Source organism: Camelina sativa, chromosome 4 (genome assembly GCF_000633955.1).
Source record: "Camelina sativa cultivar DH55 chromosome 4, Cs, whole genome shotgun sequence".
Classification (NCBI taxonomy): domain Eukaryota; kingdom Viridiplantae; phylum Streptophyta; class Magnoliopsida; order Brassicales; family Brassicaceae; genus Camelina; species Camelina sativa.
Window position 1 is genome coordinate 5,000,179 of NC_025688.1, and position 23,928 is coordinate 5,024,106.

The 23,928-nt window shown below is 34.7% G+C and overlaps 3 protein-coding genes across 3 annotated transcripts; all 3 read right to left on the minus strand.

Annotated features, from left to right (window-relative positions):
* Positions 590-2,536, minus strand: LOC104779838 (cytochrome P450 71B26-like). The gene is made up of 3 exons (XM_010504237.2): positions 2,197-2,536; positions 1,549-2,129; positions 590-1,470 (listed from the first exon to the last, which is right to left on the minus strand). Exons 1-3 carry the CDS (start codon positions 2,501-2,503, stop codon positions 856-858), a joined length of 1,503 nt encoding a protein of 500 aa, XP_010502539.1. The 5' UTR covers positions 2,504-2,536; the 3' UTR covers positions 590-855.
* LOC104779839 (cytochrome P450 71B35-like) lies at positions 11,477-12,043 on the minus strand. Its single transcript, XM_019244535.1, has 2 exons — positions 11,703-12,043; positions 11,477-11,621 (listed from the first exon to the last, which is right to left on the minus strand). Exons 1-2 carry the CDS (start codon positions 12,004-12,006, stop codon positions 11,533-11,535), a joined length of 393 nt encoding a protein of 130 aa, XP_019100080.1. The 5' UTR covers positions 12,007-12,043; the 3' UTR covers positions 11,477-11,532.
* LOC104783538 (cytochrome P450 71B36-like) lies at positions 15,622-17,178 on the minus strand. The gene is made up of 3 exons (XM_019244050.1): positions 17,037-17,178; positions 16,377-16,978; positions 15,622-16,274 (listed from the first exon to the last, which is right to left on the minus strand). Exons 1-3 carry the CDS (start codon positions 17,176-17,178, stop codon positions 15,672-15,674), a joined length of 1,347 nt encoding a protein of 448 aa, XP_019099595.1. The 3' UTR covers positions 15,622-15,671.

Here is a 23,928-nt window from a genome sequence, read left to right on the forward strand (position 1 = left end):
TTTATAAACCCTAGTACAACCGACCTAAACCTTAATAAATAAATATTCTAAAGCCTTAATCTAATTATGAAATGGAAACCTAATAATCTAATAATAAGTTAAGGCTTCATGGTCTACGTGATACCATAATCCGTATCACATAGAAATTCAATGAACCAGTTGTTATCGGTAACATTTCTTTAAATAAATATAAAATTTGACGACAAAAATATATATATATATATATATATAAAATTCTATTCATTAAAAAAAAAACTGTATTACTTTATCTGTATTCGAATTAAAATATTTTTGAAAATCATATTTGCTTCAAAAATGATTAGCAGAAGGTTATAAAAAGATTAATTACTTCTTGATTTCTTTTCAATAATCTACATTACATTTTAGGGAAAAAAAAGTAGTTTTCATTTATTATATAGGAAGAATCCGACAATTTCGTAACCCTAACACAAAGTGTCTTACCATCCAATGGCAGTGTGAAATCAGATATTTAGATAACGGGTCTCTGATGGAGGATTTCGACGAGTTAATTCTTTGCGCGAGGAGCATAGTAAACCAAATAAGCGATTCGGAATTTCATATTTTAGGATGATTTTAAAGCTCATTATGCAGTTGACGTATTACGTTACAGTCTTACAGATGAAAAGTTTCTTCTTTTTTTTTTTTTTTTTTTTTTCTTCTTTTTTTTTCAGACACTTCCTTAAACACTTAACTGGCTAACTAAAGTTTTGACCAAAAAAAAAAAAAAAACTGGCTAACTAAAGAAACAGAGGATCTTCGGATTGCGTGTTCTGTTTAGGTACGATCGATGCTACACTTTATTCCGAACTCTCATGATGAACTTCGTTCAAGGGATCACTTATCCAAATACTTCACTGGCACAAGTAGAAGCTCATTTTTCTTGTTCACAGTGAGTCCAGGAGCTTCTTCGACGTCGATATCTTCAACAGCTATCCCTTCTGGTAACTTCCATTCAAAATGATACAACATATTCGCTAGACCAAACTCCACCATTGCTGTCCCCATGTACATTGCAGGACACATTCTCCTGCCCGCCCCAAACGGTAACAACTCAAATCTTTGTCCTTTTGTATCAATGTTGCTATCAAGAAACCTCTCTGGAAGAAACTCCTCCGGGTCTTTCCAGGTATTGGGATCACGCCCGATTGCCCATACATTGACATGAATCTGTGTCTTGGGTTGAATCTTGTAGCCATTGATCTCAAATTCAGTCATTACTTCTCTTGGGAGCAGAAGAGGTGCTGGAGGATGTAGCCTCCATGTTTCTTTAATCACCATTTTCATGTAATGGAGTTGATCTATGTCTTCGAAGCTGATTATTTCTCTCTTGCCAAATTTGTTTCGAATTTTAGATTGTACTTTCCTCATCACTCGTGGGTTCCTCGCAAGTTCTGCCATCACCCATGTCATGGTTGCTGCAGAAGTTTCGATTCCCGCTAAAAGAATGTCCTGTTACAAGAAAACATTACCAAGTCAAAAGAACATATTTCTTGCCATTAGGTTTTGAATATTTAAATAACTAATTACCATCAAGATTGCTTTGATATTGTTTCTTGTGAACTTGTTATTTCCAACAACAGCTTCTTCTTTCTCCAATTTCAAGAGCAAGTCCACAATATCTTCACTGCCTCCTTCCTTTTCCTCTTTATGCAGATCAATAACTTGTTCATAGAACGCATCGAGATCTCGTGCGCTTTTTTCTGTCCTCCCTTGCAAACCAGTGAACCGGTCAATGATCCAACCGATGTAGGGAATAAAATCTGAGGCAGAGAAACTTCCCATCATCTCGAATGCTTCACAGATTAGCTTGTTGAATCCGTCATTGCTAAGCACAGTTCCTTCAAAGCTCACACCAAATGCTATCCTACATACTATACTTACAGTCAAAGAAAGACACTTCTCGTTCAGTTTGACCGGACTATTTTGAAAAGCTGATTCCGCGAATGAATCGATCAGTTTCTTGACTTCCTCGTCCTTGATGGGTTGAGTTGAGTGAATATTCTTAGCACTGAAGAGCTCTTGAGTACAAAGCTTCCTTAATTCTTTCCAGTAGTCATTATAAGGAGAGAAAGATATGTCCCGATTGTTGTAAGAAAGCTCTCTTCCCCCTGAGGAGTATGATTTGAATGAAGTAACGATTCAAAACTTTAGTATGTCAACTGATTTATAGTGTACCTGCTAAGGAAGGACGGCTACAACAAAGGAGGTCATGGTCTCTTAGAGCTTGTTTTGCTGTCTCTGAGGACGAAAGTATGATTGTTGGGACTTTTCCAAGCTTCAAAAGCATCACAGGACCATACTCTTTTGAGAGCTTCCATAGTGACTGATGTGGTAATTCTCCGAGCTGATGCAAGTTTCCGATGATAGGTAAACCAGGAGGAGACGGTATTGGTTGATGTTGTCGCCGCTTTGCGCGTTTCAAAGCGGTGAGAAGAAGAAAGATGATTAGGAAGAGAAGTGATAGAATCAAAATGTTTGCCATCCTTTCTATTATATTGTTTTACCGATGTATGAAGAAAACTCATGCCTTAGTATATATATACAACTTTGGGAATTGCTCACTTGATAAATTTAAGGCGACGTGAAAATTTGACTAAACGGATGATGACAAAAGAGAGCCTAGCTCAGCCACGTATACTAACTTTTCTTAGTCATCACCACGTTAACTAACTATTACCATTTTTTGCCTCGTTATTAAAATAAAAGTATATATATACCACAATTATGACTTTGAATCCATAGAAATTCGGCATGTTAACTACTATATCTATAGAAAATAAATAACTTTAGAAGTGCTTTTATATACATATTTTACGTTGACTAAATTAATCATAATCTATTTAGAGAGAAATTGTAGCTTTTAAAATTATTTATTTATTTATTTTAATTTTTGTTTTTTACAAGCTGAAAAAGCTTCCGGTGGTATGTTACTGAAACTTCAAAAGTTACTAAAGTTTATGTTTTAAACAAGCATGTAGCCTCGGTTCAAAGGACAAATAAAAGTGTAATTAAACTCGTCAGTCGTCACAATATTGTCGCGATTCACTGTGTGCATGCAGCATGCAGACCACTTGGACTTGGTTAAATGGACTTTGACCCAAGTGTTACTTATTCGTAATGCACTAGTAAAAAATTTATTGGAAGATTTAGGGTGTACTCCAAATTAGGTAATATTATCAGAATTAACAAATCTTTTTTTTATTACTAGAATATTTCATGTATTTTCAAAATATACAATGTGTCCTTGTTTTATGTTACGGAAAAAAACGTAATTGTAAAAATGTCATTGCCACGTCAGACATCACGTCAGAAATCGCTGGCGTGTATTAAATAATTCAGCCGTAACACATTACAGAGGTAATGACGGCTGAGTAATGGTATGCTGCGGCTGATTTATGGAAAAAACATTTGAGTAAGAGCATACGGCTGACTTAGAGCATAACTCAATCAAGCGTTACGGCTGACTTAATGAAATCTGGTTGAGTTATGCCATAACTCAGCCGCCATTACATCTGAGCTATAATCCGATGGTTGAGTTGTAAAATTTTTGGTTGAGTTGTAAAATTTGTGGTTGAGTTATCACTACGACACGGCTGAATTATCATTCTGAATCTGGATGAGTTATGAACAACAGCTGACTTATGAGATGTGGTTATGGCTGAGTTATGGTTAAGTTTTATAACTAAGCCGCCATGAGCTGATTTATCGTAAAACTCAGCCATTTTACGGCTGACTTAGTAACAAAAGATTAATTAATAGAATATCATTCAGTTACGGCTGACTTATTTAACGATACGGCTGAGTTACAAATTTTCAGTTGAGTTATGATATTAAGCGGCTGAATTTGGCAGCCATTTTTTTGCTTTTTAATTACTGTAATATTATTCATGTTGCGGCTAAGTTATAATTTTGTTTGATGGCTGATTTAATTAGGCTGATTTACATGTTAGTTTGGTGACTCACTTGCCACTTCGGACGCATAATCCATGTCAGCATTCCATGTCATCATCTTCTCCGGAAATACGAAACGTCGTTCCTTCGACTCTTGTTCTTCAACTGGTTAAAAAGTGTTCTTCACCTTGTTCTTCTCCTTCTTTTTCTCCTTGTTCTTCACTTCTTAATTACACTCATTCTTATTAATTTTCCTCATTCTTCTTCATTTTCTTTCATGGATCCACTTACTGTAATTGTTGTTTCCGGTAATTGGGTAAAAAAACACAAATATGTATTTAACACTGACAATAGAGGGTGTAGAGTTGTGCAGATAGATGCAGAAACAACACACGACAAGCTTGTGAAGCTTGTTTTTGATGACTACGGATTGAACGCGTTGAGCCATGAGCTAAACGCATGTTCTTGATTTAAACAAGTTGGACACAATGCAAAAAATTGTCCGATGTAGTATTCTTTAATACATTTGTTTTATTTTGTGCAATAACTCAGGCGTCAAGCATTATAACTCAGCCGTCATATTAATCGACGAGACCTTTCGTTTTTCCGTAAATATTATAACTCAGCCGTCAAGTAATATAAATCAACTGTTTGCTCACAAAACATTATAACTCAGCCGTCATATGAATCGACGAGACCTTTCGTTTTTCCGTAAATACTATAACTCAGCCATTAAGTTTTTTTTCGGGTTGTGACGTGGATTATAGAAGATGATGTGTATTTTAATTTGCAGATGTGTAGTTTTTATTATTTTTTAATCAAAATCGAAAAATAAATCCAAGGGGTAAATTGTAGTTACACTCTGGACACTAAATATCTGAACAATTTTTAGAAAATGTATTCATATCAAAAATAAACTAACTTTTGGATAACATCTGAGTAATTCTTTCAATTTTATTTCATCACAAAAGCGTCCTCGATGCAAACGTGAATTAACAATACTAAACGAGAATCAATATATAATCTAAAAATTGAGCTTTACTTCCCAAAATTAAGTAGAGTATATTCTTCACTAAGTCTTTCATATTCTTAACAGCTTTGTGAGTATGACAATAGCAACATGTCATTGTGTTCAATATTATGTCAGCTTAGATATATATTTCTCCTTCAAACCACATCCACTCAACTTGTTGATTAACCAGAAGATCTCAACAGCTTTACCTGACTAGATGACCCACCAAGAACATATTTTCTTCAATGAGTTATGAAGCTTCCAGCTTGCTTGTAACCAGTCAAACTGATCAAGTATTGACTATTATTTTTACCACAAAAAAAAGTACTAACTGTTTCGATCATACTAACTTCATACTAACTTCTAGTAACTTGATATCATTACCTAGAAACGAGGGTGTCAAGTTGGATAAATTAACCCAAACTAACCCATAACCATAGAAATTTAGTATTTAATGGATAATAAGTCAACTCAACTCAGTAAGCAAATGGTTTGGATCAACCCACAAGTCATTTAGCTTAATGGATTAATGGGTTAAAAAAGTTGATTCATTTTATATCATAATCATAAATTTAGACTTTGTGTAATTTTATAAAATCATAAAATATATCATAATGTCGTTATAATTTTATAAAATCATAAAATATAATCACCCTATTAAACTTCTCCTTAGCAATTTTATCATCAAACTTCACTCTCTTTTTTCTACATCTACATCTAGTGAGCATATATCATAATGTCGTTATAAATTAGATGTTCCACTAGTAGGCTTCCAGAAATAACTCTTTGGACATTTGTTACAATAGGCCCTTTCTTCATCATTATCAGATTTTTCTATTACAAAGTAATTCCACACTGATGATCTCTTATTTCTCTTTGCATGATGAGAAGAATTTACTGTATTCTAGATTGTGATGTATTTGATGATGATGATTGTCCAACAACACCACTAGGAGCTTCTTCTTCATCATTCCATTCATTCATCACTTGTTCTGCAAACCACAAAACAGTTAAGACAATCACTCACTAACAATCGCTCAACAACACAATCAAGACCCTTTATTAACGCTCCAATGTATGCCTTAGACCAATAATCATCTTCCGGAAAACACCATGTCATGACTTAGATTGACTAAAGGGTGTATGCACACTTCAAACATGACAATTCCTGAGTGAAATGCCTAATACATAAGCTAATAAAAAAAAAACCCAAAATCTGTGAAATTTCTCGAATGGTAAGAGCAAAGAAGCTCGATTTTGTTCCAAAAATATGTGATTAGAAGAGATTAGAAGAACCATAAGGACACAAAATCCAAAACCCAATCAATCAAATTCAAATGTTCCAACAAGAGAACAGAAGAACCCTAAAAAACACAAAATCAAACATAAGCAAAAATTTAGGAAACCCCAGAAATTTGAGTCATTCATACCGTCGAAGATCAAAGAAGAAAGGATAATGGAGAAGCATGAGTCTGTCGAAGAATAAGAAGAAGAAGAAGAAAAATAAGAAGTTTGAATCGATCGAAGAAAAAGGAAGATAGCTTGGTTTTGTTCAATTTGGTTTACATATTTAATTAAAATAAAAATGGATTTAATTTGGTATTCAAAATCAATTCAACTATGTTTGGTTTGGTTTAAGTTAATTCATCAACCATTTTATCCCAATCCATTAAATCCATAAACCAGTTTGATCCATTAATCCATTAAAACCCAAACTATCCATCCAATAAATTTTTGGATTGGTTTGGTTTGAGTTGATCCATAATTTTAGATCCATTTTGACTCTCCTACCTAGAAATGATCCATAATTTTGGATATATTTTGAACGTTATGTAACTTTCAAGAATCAACAAGAACCTCAACGCTTTTTATGTCACACCTAGGCTTGCACAAGAAGGATACTTTCTCTTATTGCTCACATTGAATGTAATAATTAATAAATACACCAAGTTTACAACTTAATACGACATCACAAAAATTAATAATATCGTCCTGCATTGACCCAAACATAATTCAGTGAGCGTTACATTGTTGAATTTATTAATATGATCCAGTGGAGCAGGGGTGCGCAGGGGACTTGGCTTCTCTGCAATTGTACCACTGAAACGAGAGATCATTTATTGTTTGCCTGCAGATTTAGTTCAGAGGTCTGGAAGGCGTCTGCTCGAACAATTTACAAGGCTAAGTATTCTACTGTTTGGCACTCAATCCTCTCCTTTGCATGTGACAACTGGGGTACTCGGGTTCAGGGATAACTAGCTCGTTCAGTTCTGCAAACAACAGTCTACTGCCTCTGGCAAGAGTGTAATGGCCGGGCGCATGGTGAGCCTCCATACCCTGCTTCTCATCTCATTCACATGATTGATCGACACATGCAAGACCAACTGCTAGCCATTAGCCTTATGGGAGATCGAAGATCCGACGATGGGTTACAACTATGGTTTGGCACAAGATCTTCAGTGTTCCTCTTCTATGACTGTTTAAAAACATTTCTGCTCTATGATGCACTTGATGTAACAAAGCTATTTTTCTTTTGAATATAATTTAACAGTAAATTCAAAAAAAAAAAATTATTAATATTGACACCATGACCGGCTCACTTTTTTTGGATCTTGTGTCCAATTTATATTTTTTTCTAGAAAATTAGAGTTTTAATTGCAAAACTTCAAATTTTAAGATCCTAAATTACAAAATATCTAAATTTAGGGCCTTAAACCTTAAAAAATAAAAAAATAAATAAAAAAAAAATCAGGAGACATGGTTCCAAAGCACCGCACTGCCTCTAAGCCCAGTGTCGGCTCAAGGTTTTTAAGGGCCCCTGGACAAATTTTTTTTTTAAACCTCTGTTATATGGTTAAAAATATAGATTTCATTTTGATAATATACAAACAATTAACAATATTATAAAAATTTATTTTCGTTCTGGAGTCAGTTGAAATAATTGTGGAAAATAAAATATCTTTTTAGTTATTGACTCATCAAAATAAATCCTTAAAACATATTTTAACTAGATTAGGACCCGTAGGCAGGTTTAATGCTTTATAAATTAAATTAAATTTAATAAAAAATATTATGAAAATTTATTGTATTTTATTTATAAATTTTATTTTTTTATAATACATTGATTTATATCCATTTACAAATCTTTATGTATGTTACTATTAAAAGTGTATTTTTATACTTAAATATACTCTATGTTACAAATATATTCTTTATCACCCCTTAGAAAATGTCTATATGTATTTTTATACCTAAATATACTCTATGTTACAAATATATTCTTAAGCCAACTATTTACTTTCACTTCTGCATAGTTTTTTAATCACTAAAATTGTTGGCTCAAAAAACATTTTGAATATAAAATATATGACATAATATACTAATCAATGATGTATCATCACAATAATGTATGACCACCATGGAGAAAACCTCGGCTTCGCCCTCATCCCTTATTGAGATAACCTTGTGTCCAACCTTCTCACCCATAGAAAGAACCTCGGCTCTGCCTCCTCCTATGTGGAGAGAACATGTTCACGTCTTTTTGCTATTTCAAAATGGCTTGCTCCGACAACTAATGAAAATAAAAACCTTTTTTCTAACGTCACAAAATCTTTTGATAATAACTAATGTTAAATTTCCCAATGTATTCGTGATAGTAACTATGCAGAAATGAAAGTAAAATAGTTGGCTTAATGTGTTTATATATTATAAAAATACTAATCAATGATGTATCATCACAATAATGTATGACCACCATGGAGAATACCTCGGCTCTGCCCTCATCCCTTATTAAGAGAACCTTGCGTCCAACCTCCTCCACCATGGAGAGAACCTTGGCTCTGCCTTCCTCCTTTGGGGAGATAACCTTTCGTCCAATCTCCTCCACCTTCCTTCCTATGGGAGATAAGCTTGTGTCCAACCTTCTCCACCATAGAGAGAACCTCGGATCTGCCCTCCTCCTGTGTGGAAAGAAAATGGTCACATCTTTTTGCTATCTCAAAATGGCTTGCTCCGACAACCAATGAAAGTAAAAACATTTTTCCAACGTCACAAAATCATTTGATAGTAACTAATCTTAAATTTTCCAATGTATTCGTGGAAGTGTCTTAGACATATCATGATGTAGCATCTGTCTCTATAACGCCTCAACCGCCACCTTGCTTAGTGAGCCCATGTCCACTCTCAGTCCATGGGCTCTCCTTCCTAAGTGGGCCCTACATCTATTCTCGGTCCGTGGATCGACCCATATTTGATGGCCGGTTTGTTACGTCTGGAAGGCTTTAATAACTTGTCCTTTCCACAAACCTGGGTGATATGCTCATATTTAACCCTGAGCTACTCTCTCCAATTAAGAGATCAATTGTAGTACTTAGGGATCATATCCACAAGGACTCTAGATCACACAATAGATTTAATAATCTTTTAATTATGCTAAACAGAAATATTAATTTAAAAGCAATGCAAAAACAGAATTCAAAAGTGTTGTAAATTCAAGAATTAAAAACGCTAGGCCTAGGGAATTTCTCAGGAATTTATGAAATATTAAATCAATCAATAAATTAGGATTCAAGCAATTAAGATCAGATCTAGAACTCTAAACTCTTTTGTAAAATAAATCAGTTCTCACTGTAAATATTATCTAAATTTAAAACCAGAAAATCCAAATATCTTTGCAAAATTCTAGGTAATGAATCAGCTTTAAAAACAAGTTTAGATTGTTCACAAAATCACTAAATCAAATCTCTTTGCATAAAGTAATTTTGCTCATCAAAAGATTTTATCAGGAAAATCAATTATATTCTCATATCAATTTATTTTCCTAGGTATTAATTCTAGGTGATCAATCAAGAATTAATATGAAGAACAACCTAAGATGAAGATCTAGAAAGATAAAAGAATCCTAAAAATAACAGATCTAATAAATCATAAAAACCCTATGAAAAACTCTGAACCTAACAAGCAGATCTACTCAGACATAATTGCAAGAACACAAATCATGAATAAAATAGATAGCATTAAGAGATTAGAGGAAGAAGAAAAGGAGTTCTGAATCTTCTTTGGAAGGAGTCTTGATTCTTCTCTCCAAAAGCTCTCTAAAAATCTCTCAGGGATTTCTCTCTAAAAAGGTTGCATGAAAAATAAAGCTTAGGTCTATACAATGACCATAAAAATCCTATATATATTCCTTAAACACGTCCATGGACAAATGATGCAAATAAGGAAACTTTGGGGCGGTTCTGTAAATCTTCAAAACTTGTGGGAAAACTTCTGATTTCTTCTTTGGCCCAGCATCGATCGACACATATGAAGCATCGACCGATGCCTTCGCTTGAACTGGTCTCCCAACTTCGTAACTTCAGCCTCAATGCTTGATTAAGCTTCAAATATTCCTATTTAGCTCCATTAAGCTCTCATCCATGCTAAATCCTATAAAGACTCAAAAGACTCTAAAAATACCAAAAAGACTCTATAAATAAGACTTACATCATGGCTAAAAACACCTAAAAACTATGATATATCACAGGGTGTCACAGTCTTTGATACCAACGATTTATGTTTTTCGAATCTATCTATCTATGTTTGTTGTAAGCTTGTATTTGATTAGCCTATTTTATACATCCATTAGGTTGATGAGCTTCTACTCGTTATCTCCCTTTGGGATTGAATGAATAATGGTAACAATTATGTTTGCAAAAAAAAGAAAGGTTTATGACCAACCAATCAAGGTTGAGAAATTAAAAGAAAATTAATTTGGCATAATTAAAAAAACAATAGAAAATTATAAGCACGGTAATATATAAATCCCAAATAATTGAAAGATGAAAATATACATTAAATAAAACAATCTAAAAATACTACAATAAATTTTAAAACAGTATTAGGAAAAGAAGATGCATATATTAATCTTTTTTTTTGGTCAATACATTAATCTTACCTACATTCCCAACTGAAAAAGGAGAATGTAGGAGAAAATTTTGGTTTAAAAAAATAAGAAAAATTTACTTTCCCATTAAAAAAAATTCCCAATTAAAAAGGTTAAAAACATTGTTTTTGAATAAATTAATTAAATATGAGACGATCTATGTTTATATAGAAGTGAGTATTTACAAAATTTAGAATTAATAATTAACTGTGTATTTTCCTTAATCCCTTTTTCTATATTTTTTTTGTAGAATTAATAACTTAAAATTAAAAATAAGTAAATAATATTATAATTTCTAATTTTATGAAATATATATATATATATATATATAATCTCCTGATAATTATTTTAAAAAATTGTGTATTTTTTTTTTATAAATTCTGTAATTTTTGATAATTATATTTTTACAATATTAATATTTTTTTAAAGAAAATATTTATTTTTGTTGTAATCAAATTCTTCCTATGAAATTTTAACTTTTACACATGTCAAAATCTGAGATTAATAACTTGACACAAGTAAAAATCTTGTTATTGGCTAACTTTCAAAAATATTAATACTTTTTAAAAGAAAATATTTATTTTTGTTGTAATCAAATTACTCCTATTAAATATTAACTTTTACACATGTCAAAATCTGAGATTAATAACTTGGCACATGTCAAAATTTTGTTAATGGCTAACTTTCAAACACAAAGTTTCCTTACTTCTTTCCAGTAATCATCAAAAGGAGAGAAAGCAATGTTCAAATAGTTGTAAGAGAGCTCTCTTTGCCCTAAAGAATGATCAAGATCCAAGATTCAAGATTCATGATGTTTGTTGAACTCTTATGGAACAGAGAAACAAAAAGTGGTACCTATCAAGCCTGGACGGGTACAACAGTTTAGGTCATGAACTTTCAGAACTTGTCTTGCTGTTTCAGCGGAAGAAACTACGACTGTTGGTACTCTTCCAAGTTTCAAATGCATCACAGGACCATACTTCTTTGAGAGTTTCCATAGAGACTGATGCGGTAATTCTCCAATCTGGTGTAAGTTTCCAATGACCGGTAAGCCTGGCGGAGACGGTAACTGCCGATATTTTCGATGCTTCTTGTGGTTGTAAACGGCGAGAAGAAAACAGATGAGGAAGACAAGTGAGAGAAGCCAAATGTTAGCCATTTCGGATTGATTGTTGTAGGGAAACCGTTATAAATGTATAACCTCCTTGCTGTCTTCAAATTATTTTCTTCAAATATTATTTAAGATTCTTAATTTTACATTTAGAAAAAACTATTTTGTTTTTTGTTTTTCCTTTGTCTGAAAAATTTGTCATTTTAAAGTCTTTTTTTCTAATGGTGTTAAGTTAGGGACCCTATCTTTTGTTTTTTTTTTCTTGCTGGCTACATATATCATAATAGTTTTATTAAAATTTAATATATTTTTTAACACTCTTATATTATATAATATGAGAAGGTTTTCTCCTAACTTTGCATAACACAACAACATTTGGCAGCATATATTTTTGACATATGTCCTCACTTCTCAATTATTAAACTCTTTTAATTTATTTTTTTTCAATATTACATACCTTATTTTTTATATTCACTAAATTTAAATGATATTTCTGTACTAAAAAATATATTGACATTTATGCAATATCCTTTTAGTAATTATATATAGATATCATTTATCAATATTTTTTATAATTATCATAACATTATAATTTCGCATAGGTATTATTTATCAGTATTTTCTATAATTACCATAACATTATAATTTTGCAAAGAGGAAAAAAATAAATATTAATAATATAATTTTGGACAAAATAAATTTCCAATAATTAAATATTTAAATATTAATATCATAATTTTGGAAAATATAATTTGATGGTTATTAAATTCTTTACTAATTTCAAGCTATAAAAATATTATAATATTATAATAATTATTTGTTGACAAAAAAATTATAATATTTGTTTCACAGTTTTTGTGCCAAAAGATCAAATCAATTTATTCTAAAATAATTTCATAATATAAAACAATATGATATTTATTTTTCTTCAATAGTAATCATTCACACAATTTATTGTATATTAATTCTTCAAAATGTAACTCCCATGATGTGTGAAAAAATTTAAGAAAAAATCTTTCATCATATGAATACACTTTAATGTATTAATTGCAATACAATTTGTGTGTTTCCAACAAAAAAAAAAAAGACACAGACAAAACCTACGGTATATTTATTCTTTGAAATGTAATCATAACTCCCATAATGTTTGACCAAAAAAAATCATATTCTATCTCTCACATAATTTTCTAAATTTTGTAATATTTTATTTTCTCCTTTATGTGATATTTGTAGGTTTTAAAATATATAAGTTGAGTCAAAATTTTGGAGCATATATAGAAGTGAACATGTGAAATGTGGTGGTTATTCATTAGAAAGAGTTAGATGAAGAAAGCCTTGGGAACATAACATATTTTCACTTGTAAATGTTGTTTCGAATGCCTATTTTGTATATCAATATTGTAATTTGTGTTTCTTTTTATCCATTTGATAAATTAGTAATATAAAATTTTTAGGTTTAGATCATAATTCATAACCCTAATAAATTTTATATCTTAGTCATAATATTTATGCTACTTATTACCCGTGCTATATTTTATACAAGTGTGTTTGTATGTATTACCCATGAAAATGAGTTTAAACAAATATTAACTGTTTCAAATACTATTACTTTAAATTTGTTCCTTAATGTTACAACTGTATTTGTATGTATTTATTAACTTTCTTTCCGATAACCATTTCCATGGTCCTTTATTTTATTTATAGGTTATGACTTCTGATGAGAAAAGTTTTGCGATGGTTTAGGGTTTAGGGAAGAGGAAGATTTGGAGGTCTAGGTGATAATCTCATGATATGGGTTTCTAAAGCCATGTGGTTCTTCTAAATTCAGTTTTTATTTTCTTACACAATTTAGTCTTAATTATTTTCTTAAAATATAATTAACATATAATTTCTTTTCACAACATTATTGTTTGGGTTATACCATGTATGCACTTATTTTCTCTTCTCATATGTTCCATTATTTTTCCTAGCCATGATCGATTGTTGATGATATGATGATAGGGCTTACCCGCAAGCAGAGCATGGCAATGGGATTTGACCATGTGTGCAAGTTTCATCAATACACATTTAACAAAACTCACCTCTACCACATGTTTATCAAGTCGAAAGATCCAAAGATCACCCTAAACTAATCTCAATTGCATTCTAGAGAGAGACGGAGGGAAAGAGAGAAGAAAACAATGTCTATGAGAAATAGGAAGATTTGAGTTATCTCGTCTTCCATCCATCGCATGATTTTAGAAATAAAAACATAGAAGAAAAAAATAAAATATCTGGTGAATAATTATTTTATGTTCTCTTAGGTTATACAGTTAACATTAAAAAAAAGTAACTCGAAATACGATGGTATGTTTTTACTCTTTTTCGTAGGTCATTTTGAGTATAATACAACATATATATATATATATATATATATATATATATATTATTATTTTCAATAGAAACGTGTAACACAAAAAACATTTTTTATTTGATATAACAATATATCAATATATAATAAATAACATTTATTTACTCAATTCTAAACTAAAATTCAGTTTGCATTTAGTATATTGAATAGATATAAAGTGCGTGATAAAAATATAGAAATATCTAACAAAGAACTTTCTTTTCCAAATGCAATTAATCAATAAACACAAAGAATTCTACTTCTAGAACAATAATTCATTACAATTAAAATATTTTATTTCTAAAACATTCAAATTATAATAATAAAACTTTTAAAGCATGTGTGAAGCATGCTGGTAATATATAAATATCAAAATTATTTATACCGCCTTTAGTTATCTAATTACTGAAATTAATTACACAGAGAATGAAGGAAGAGGATGAGTTTCAGCTCAAGAAGAGGTTATTCGAGAAATTCAAGCTAATTTCTCGTCCTTCTTGGAGGTGTATGGTTTTAGAAGATATTGATGTTTTATATATTATTTTAAAAGCGGACAAACTAAGACCATATCCAATGTATATCTCAAATTTTTCCTTTAAAATAGAATAACTCTATAATAGAGCAATAGTTAGTGTAAAAAAATAGAGGTGAGAATAGATTTGCTCTATATATAGAGCAATCTGGAGCAAATATTGTTCTATAATAGGGTTTTGACTCTAAAATAGAGTGGGGTTGGAGAGGCCTTAACACATAATGTCCATGCTCAGCCGCATTTTATTTTATATGTAATCAATGTTTTTTTTCCCAACGTAAAAAAATACTTGTACGTCTTGATTGTGCATCAAAACATGAAGTGTTTTATATATTGTGGGATACAAACTAAATATTTTAAAGTATTCATTCATATTAACAAAAAAATTCAGTCTAACACTTAACTAATCAGTAGTCATTCATTTTAATTGACTGAATACTTATTTAAAAACAAAACAAATAACAAACATTAGATAATTTATAGAAACACAAAATATAAAGTTTTAAATATTTTAATAAATCTAAAATATGTTGAAATTATTATAAAGTTATCTCGCGCGATGCGCGAGTCTACTTCTAGTTAGTTTTATATTCAAAGATATTGATATAGTTTTCTTGTCTATGAAAAAATTGTCACAAGAAACTCTTAGGAACCACAACTAGACCAATAAATCTTATCATGATAAGAAACAAAGGAACATAAGGTTTAGTTTTATTTAGTGCAATCTATGCTGTATTATATTTTGTAATCTCAAGAAAAGAAAAAACACAATTTTAGTGATCAATGATCTAACTATCTCACAAGCACCAATACAAGCTCATTTTTCTTGCTTGTATTGAGTCCAGGAGATTCTTCCATGTCTATATCTTCGATCACCATGCCTTTTGGTAATGTCCAGTCAAACTGATACAACATATTAGCTAGGCCAAACTCCACCATTGTTGTCCCCATGTACATGGGAGGACACATTCTCCTACCACTTCCAAACGGTAACAATTCAAAGTTCTGACCTTTTGAGTCAATCCCACTATTAATAAACCTTTCTGGAAGAAACTCCTCTGGGTCTTTCCAGATATCCGGATCACGGCCGATAGCCCATATATTCACATAAAGCCGTGTCTTGACAGGAATCGTGTAGCCATTGATCTCAAATTCAGACATTACTTCTCTTCGAACCATAAGAGGCGATGGAGGATGTAGCCTCCATGTTTCATTGATCACCATTTTAAGGTAATGGAGCTGATTTATGTCATTCAAGCTGATCACTGACTTGTTACCAATTTGACTTCTGATTTCAGATTGCACCTTCTTCATTACTCGTGGGTTTCTCATAAGTTCTGTCATTGCCCATGTCATTGTTATTGCAGATGTGCCTATGCCCCCAATAAGAACATTCTGTGACACGATCACACCAAAAAAAAAAAAAATCTTAGAACCTTCATTGGTTACAGTTTAAGTTGGATTATAAATCAATCGTATATATAGCTAATTAGTTACCATTAAGATTGCTTTCATATGGTTCCTTGTGAGCTTGCCATATCCAATAACAGTTTCCTCTTTTTTCAACCTCAAGAGCAAGTCAATGAAATCTTCAACTCCTTCTTTGTTTACATATTTATGTAGATCAAACATTTGTTCATAGAATGCATCAAGAATACTCACGCTTCTCTCTCTCTGCCCTTGTAACCCTGTGAACCAGTCGATGATCCAGCCACCATTTGGAAAAAAATCTGAGGCAGAGAAGCTCCCCAGAAACAAAAATGTATCGAGGATTAACTTCTTGAATTTGTCACTATCGAGCACAGTTCCTTGGAAACTCACTCCAAAGGCTGACTTGCATATCACGCTTACCGTTAAAGCAGTAAACTTCTCGCTCAAGTTAACCGGTGTTCCCTTAGAAGCCGATTCAGAGACTAAATCGATCAGTTTCTTGACTTCTTCTTCCTTGATGGGTTGAAAAGAGTGGACTCGTTTAACACTGAAGAGTTCTTGCGCACACATCCTCCTTAGTTCTTTCCAGTAATCACCAAGAGGAGAGAAAGCAATGTCCAGATAATTGTAAGAGAGCGCTCTAGGTCCTAAATAATCATTGGCTTTTGTTTAAACCTATGAACACACAAACAAAACCTAAAATGTTTTGAGTGATAGTCACGGTACCTGCTAAGGTTGGACGGCTACAACAATGGAGGTCCTGGGTTTTCAGAACTTGCTTTGCAGTTTCAGAGGAAGAAACTACCACCGTTGGGATACTTCCAAACTTCAAAAGCATCACAGGACCGTACTTTTGGAGAGTTTCCATAGAGATTGATGTGGTAATTCTCCGAGCTGATGTAAGTTTCCGATGACCGGAAAACCAGGAAGTGACGGTGGTTTCTGTTGATCATGTTGCCGCTGCTTCTTGTGTTTGAAGGCGGCGAGAAGAATACAAGAGAGAAAGAGAAGTGAGAGATGAAGAAGATAGAGAGAAATAGAAATAACTTTGTTTTCTTATTTCTTCAACCTTAAGTTTCTCTTACAAAGACATAGTGTTTATATAGGGATACAATGTTAAAACCCTAAAGTCTAGATCCTTCTACATTTGTCCAGCTGGTGTGAGTTGTCTTCAATATCACATGATCCTAGAAGCTCAAATCTATTTTGTAATGTCACTGTCGGACCTCCTGCAGCTTCTGTTGATTCTCTGTTTCCTCTGTTTTTTTTTGTCTTTTGCAACATTTACAAAACCTCTGACTTGTTCTGTTCTGTCTTTGTCTTTGTCTTCTTTTGCAGAAGCTGATGGGCTTGAGCTGGACCTGAGTTCTGTTGGGCCTTTATCACAAACAATGTTATTGGAGGCTGTATTGTTTATACTCCCCCGCAAACTTGGAGTAGGTGGCACAACGACTCCAAGTTTGAATCGCAATTCCTCAAAAAGACCCTACGGAAGTGACTTGGTGAAGACATCAGCAATCTGGTAATCTGCAGAGATGTGATTGACAATGAGATTGCCAAAAGGCACTTGCTCACGAACATAATGATAATGGTTAGCGAAGTGCTTTGTGCGAGCATGAAAACTTGGATTTGCAGTGAGGTACACAGCGGAGAGATTGTCGCAGAACAACTCAGGTGTTTCAAACTGAGGGACACCAAGACTGCGAAGAAGATTCACAAGCCAGGTGATCTCGGAGGTAGCTTCGGACATAGCTCAGTACTCGGCTTCTGTAGAGCTTTTGGAGACCATAGGTTGTTTGCTAGAAGACCAGGAGATGATGTTATCACCAAGGAATGTACAAAAACCACCAGTGGAACAACTTGTTTTGTTGCAGCCGCTATAGTCACTATCACTAAACACTCTCATCTTGCAGTTTGTGGTGTTGCTGAAATAAATTACCATTGTAGTAGTACCCTTTATGTAGCGAAGCATACGTTTGAGATGTTGAAAATCAGAGACAGTAGGAGCATGCATCTTTTGACACACATAATTGACAGAAAACTGAATATCTGGTCTTGTAAGAGTCAGATATTGCAGTTTGCCAGCAAGACTGCGGAAGTATTTAGGATTCTCAAAGAGTCGATCTTGATGTGGAGCTTTGTTGAGTTGTTGTGGTAGCGGTGTAGCAACAGAAGAACAATTTGACATAGCTGCAGCAATAAGAAGGTCTTCCGCATATTTCTGTTGAGAAAGAAACAGGCCACCCGAGTGAAAATGAGCCTGAATCCCGAGAAAATAATGCAGTTGACCGAGATCCTTCATTCGAAAACGTTTGTTGAGCTCTTCAAGAAGGCTGTTGAGGAGGCTAGAGGAATTTCCTGTGATCACCATGTCATCAACATAAAGCAACAGGAAGATAACATCCCCATTTTTAGCACAAATGAAGAGAGAAGGATCAGGAATGCTGCAAAAGAAACCAAATTCAAGCAAAAAATTGCTGAACTTATCAAACCATGCTCTTGGAGCTTGTTTAAGTCCATAGAGTGATTTGTGCAGTAGCCATACATGATCAGGATGTTCTTCATCCACAAAGCTTGCAGGTTGTTTGCAGGTTGTTTCATGTAAACAGTTTCTGTAAGGTCCCCATGGAGAAAAGCATTGTGGACATCCATTTGTTTGAGTTCCCAATTGAGAAGAGTAGCAATGTGGAGAACAGCTCGAACTGTAGGAGTGCGAACAACTGGACTATATATTTCAAGATAGTCAATGCCTTCTTCTTGATTAAAACCTTGAGCAACAAATCTGGCTTTGTATTTGTCTAATGAACCATCAGCATGAAGTTTCACTCGGAAAACCCATTTTGAGCCAAGCACATTCATATAAGATGGAGGAGGAACAAGAGAAAAAGTTCCTGTTTCTTTACAATTTCCCATTTCTTCCCCCATAGCAGCAGTCCAACGTTCGTCCTTGAGAGCCTCGGTGACTGTTTTAGGCATTGGATGAGATACTTTGTGAGAGAGAAGGGCATAGCGTTGATTTGGTTTGCTAATGCCTGATTTTAATCTTGTGATCATCGGATGAGTCGACGCCAGTTGAAGTTCTGCAGTTGATGTTTCAGGTTGATCTCTAGCACCGAATGTGGTCAGCTGAGGTGGTGATGAGAGAACGCTGTTGCCTATAGGAACAAGTTCTAAGCTTGCCGTACACTCAGTACATTCCTTATCACTATCAGCTGAGCAATCGGGTGAACAGTCATTAGACATTGAGAGAGTGGGAGCAGAATCATCTTGAGCTGGAATTGCAGAATCATCTTGAGCTGGAGTTGAGAGAGTGGGAGCAGAGTCTGCAGAATATAAAGGTTCACTTGAATCTTGTTCAGTGACTGAAGTAACTGGAGTGACTGGAGAGAGTTGAGAACCGCTGCAAGAACCTTTGATCCATGCTGTATACAGAGGTGTGGGAACAAAATGTTGTAGAGAAGAGTATGTATCCGCATATGGGAATGAGGCTTCATCAAATATAACATGTCGACTCAAATATACACGACTTGTAGGAGGATGATAGCAACGATATCCCTTGTATTTCTCTGTGTAACCCAGAAAAATACACTTGAGAGACCGTGGATCAAACTTGTTTAATGCATATGGCCCAAGCGTTGGGTAGCAGGCACATCCGAAGGTGCGTAGAGCTGAGTAATCTGGGGCCTTGCTGTGCAAAACTTCATATGGACTATGATCACTATCAAGTGAGGTTGTTGGTAAGAGATTGCAGTGAAAAGTGCCTCCACCCAATAACTTTGAGGTGTCTTACTTTGAAACATAAGAGTAAGACCCATTTCTGTAAGTTGCCTATGTTTACTTTCTGCCAACCCATTTTGTTGTGGTGTGTGTGGACAGGAGATATAGTGTTGTATACCAGAATCTTGCAAGTGATTCAAGAACCTTTGACTTATGAATTCACCTCCACCATCAGACTGAAATATGCCAATTTTGTTTTGAAGAAGATTTTCAACAAGAAGCTGATACTTGATGAATATAGAGCAGAAATCTGACTTTCTCTTAAGACGATAAAACCAACAATATCTTGAAAAGTTGTCAATAAAGACTACATAGAACCTGAATCCCTAAATGGAAGAGACAGGAGAAGGACCCCAGAGATCACAATGAACTCTCTCTAAGGGTCTAGATTCATGAAAATTAGAAGAAACAAACGGCAATTTTGAACTCTTACCTAACCGACACGATTCACACATGTTGGTGGTACTTTTATTGATTTGAATCGCCTTAGTCGCATAAAGAAGTTGGATAACTTGAGTGTTAAGATGTCCCAATCTTCGATGCCAGACTTCATCAGAGGTTTTGATTTGTCTGGTAGAGTAGAACGTCTTAAACTTTCCATCCTCCAATTTGTAAAGACCATCATTTTCCTTTCCCTTTGTCAGAACATGCCTTGTTTGCTTGTCCTTAATAAGAACATCATCAGAATCAAACGTGATTGCACAAGGATAGTCCTTAGTCAATTTTGAAACTGAAAGCAAAGATTTCACTATTGCAGGACAAACCAACACATCTTTTAATGGGAGATTACCTGAAGTAGAAGGTAGATTTGCTGAACCGATGTGAGTTATAGGGAGAAAATTACCATCACCTGCCATGACTGTATCTGTTCCGGTGTAAGGCTGAGCTTTCTGCAAACGTTGAGTGGTGTTGGTAATATGAGCTGTTGCACCGGAATCAGGATACCAAGCACCATCGTCAGTTATATCGGTGATATGAAGAGCAGAGAAAGCTGCAGCTGCAACCTTCGGTTTCTGATACTCTTCATCAAAGCGGTACCAATAATCTAGAGCATTATGTCCTCGTTTGCTGCAGATCTGACAGACTGGTAACTCAGGTTTAGTGGAACCGTGAGAAGAGCTTGGAAACTGAGAAGAGACTGAAAACTGAGGAGATCCTGAGAACTGTTGCTGGAAGCCACGTCCTCTGGTTGAGAAACCGTTTCCACGTCCTCTTCCTCTGCTACCACGTCCTCTGCCTGAGAAGTTGGACGACCACATGGTGTGAAAGGCAAGGTGTGGAGTGACATCAGACGAGTTGGAGTAGCCTTGTAGTCGATCCTCATAACCAGTTAGTCGGGAGATCACATTTTCATAAGTTGGTTGAGGTCTTCGATCCATTGAGTCTTCGATGACAGTGATTATTGGCTCATAGTCACGACTTAGGCCTCTTAAAGCAGCAAAAATCTTCATCTTCTCACTAACAGGATCACCAATGGAAGCTAACTGATCGCAAATGTCTTTAATGCTCCGAAGATAGTCAGACATATTCTTGTCCAACTTTTCAGAGTTTTGCAGGCGACGTTGCAGTTCGAACAGTCTGGAAGAAGAGGTGCGATTGAAGTGAGAAATTAAAGTATCCCAGATCTCTTGAGCAGTTGCAACGCCAACGACTAGACGAAGAACATTCTCAGTCATTGAGCCAAGCAGCCATGCCTTAACGACTTGGTCAGACCTGGACCAACTCTCAAAGTCCAGATTGAGAACATCTTCAACCTTCCCTTCTTTGTTGCGAATAGGTATAGTCTTCTCCGGTGATTTGAGGGCGCCATTAACAAAGCCAAGTAGATCTTGAGTTTGGAGAAAAGATTCGAACTGAGATTTCCAGATAATATAGTTTTGCTCAGTGAGCTTTAGAGTAACACAATTTGAGATGTGTAGTGAAGGAGTAGAGTAGAGGTCCATGTTTCTATCCATGGCTCTGATACCATGAAGAAGATAGAGAGAAATAGAAATAACTTTGTTTTCTTATTTCTTCAACCTTAAGTTTCTCTTACAAAGACATAGTGTTTATATAGGGATACAATGTTAAAACCCTAAAGTCTAGATCCTTCTACACTTGTCCAGCTGGTGTGAGTTGTCTTCAATATCACATGATCCTAGAAGCTCAAACCTATTTTGTAATGTCACTGTCGGACCTCCTGCAGCTTCTGTTGATTCTCTGTTTCCTCTGTTTTTGTCTTCTGCAACATTTACCAAACCTCTGACTTGTTCTGTTCTGTTTTTGTCTTCTTTTGCAGGTAAACGTTGGCGTGAGTTGGGTACATAAGCTGATGGGCTTGAGCTGGACCTGAGTTCTGTTGGGCCTTTATCACAAACAATGTTATTGGAGGCTGTATTGTTTATAAGCCCCCGCAAACAACGACTCCAAGTTTGAATCGCAATTCCTCAAAAAGACCCTGCGAAAGTGACTTGGTGAAGACATCAGCAATCTGGTAATCTGCAGAGATGTGATTGACAATGAGATTACCAAAAGCCACTTGCTCACGAACATAATGATAATGGTTAGCGAAGTGCTTTGTGCGAGCATGAAAACTTGGATTTGCAGTGAGGTACACAGTGGAGAGATTGTCGCAGAACAACTCAGGTGTTTCAAACTGAGGGAAACCAAGACTGCGAAGAAGATTCACAAGCCAGGTGATCTCGGAGGTAGCTTCGGACATAGCTCGATACTCGGCTTCTGTAGAGCTTTTGGAGACCGTAGGTTGTTTGCGAGAAGACCAGGAGATGATGTTATCACCAAGGAATGTACAAAAACCACCAGTGGAACGACTTGTTTTGTTGCAGCCGATATAGTCACTATCACTAAACACTCTCATCTTGCAATTGGTGGTGTTGCTGAAAGAAATTCCCATTGTAGTAGTACCCTTTATGTAGCGAAGTATATGTTTGAGATGTTGAAAATCAGAGACAGTAGGGGCATGCATCTTTTGACACACATAATTGACAGAAAACTGAATATCTGATCTTGTAAGAGTCAGATATTGCAGTTTGCCAGCAAGACTGCGAAAGTATTTAGGATTCTCAAAGAGGCGATCTTGATGTGGAGTTTTGTTGAGTTGTTGTGGTAGCGGTGTAGCAACAGAAGAACAATTTGACATAGCTGCAGCAATAAGAAGGTCTTCCGCATATTTCTGTTGAGAAAGAAACAGGCTACCCGAGTGAAAATGAGCCTGAATCCCGAGAAAATAATGCAGTTGACCGAGATCCTTCATTCAAAAACGTTTGTTGAGCTCTTTAAGAAGGCTGTTGAGGAGGCTGGAGGAATTTCCTGTGATCACCATGTCATCAACATAAAGCAACAAGAAGATAACATCCCCATTTTTAGCACAAATGAAGAGAGAAGGATCAGGAATGCTGCAAAAGAAACCAAATTCAAGCAAAAAATTGCTAAACTTATCAAACCACGCTCTTGGAGCTTGTTTAAGTCCATAGAGTGATTTGTGCAGTAGCCATACATGATCAGGATGTTCTTCATCCACAAAGCCTGCAGGTTGTTTTATGTAAACAGTTTCTGTAAGGTCCCCATGGAGAAAAGCATTGTGGACATCCATTTGTTTGAGTTCCCAATTGAGAAGAGTATCAATGTGGAGAACAGCTCGAACTGTAGGAGTGCGAACAACTGGACTATATGTTTCAAGATAGTCAATGCCCATTCGTCCTTGAGAGCCTCGGTGACTGTTTTAGGCATTGGATGAGATATTTTGTGAGAGAGAAGGGCATAGCGCTGATTTGGTTTGCTAATGCCTGATTTTAATCTTGTGATCATCGGATGAGTCAACGCCAGTTGAAGTTCTGCAGTT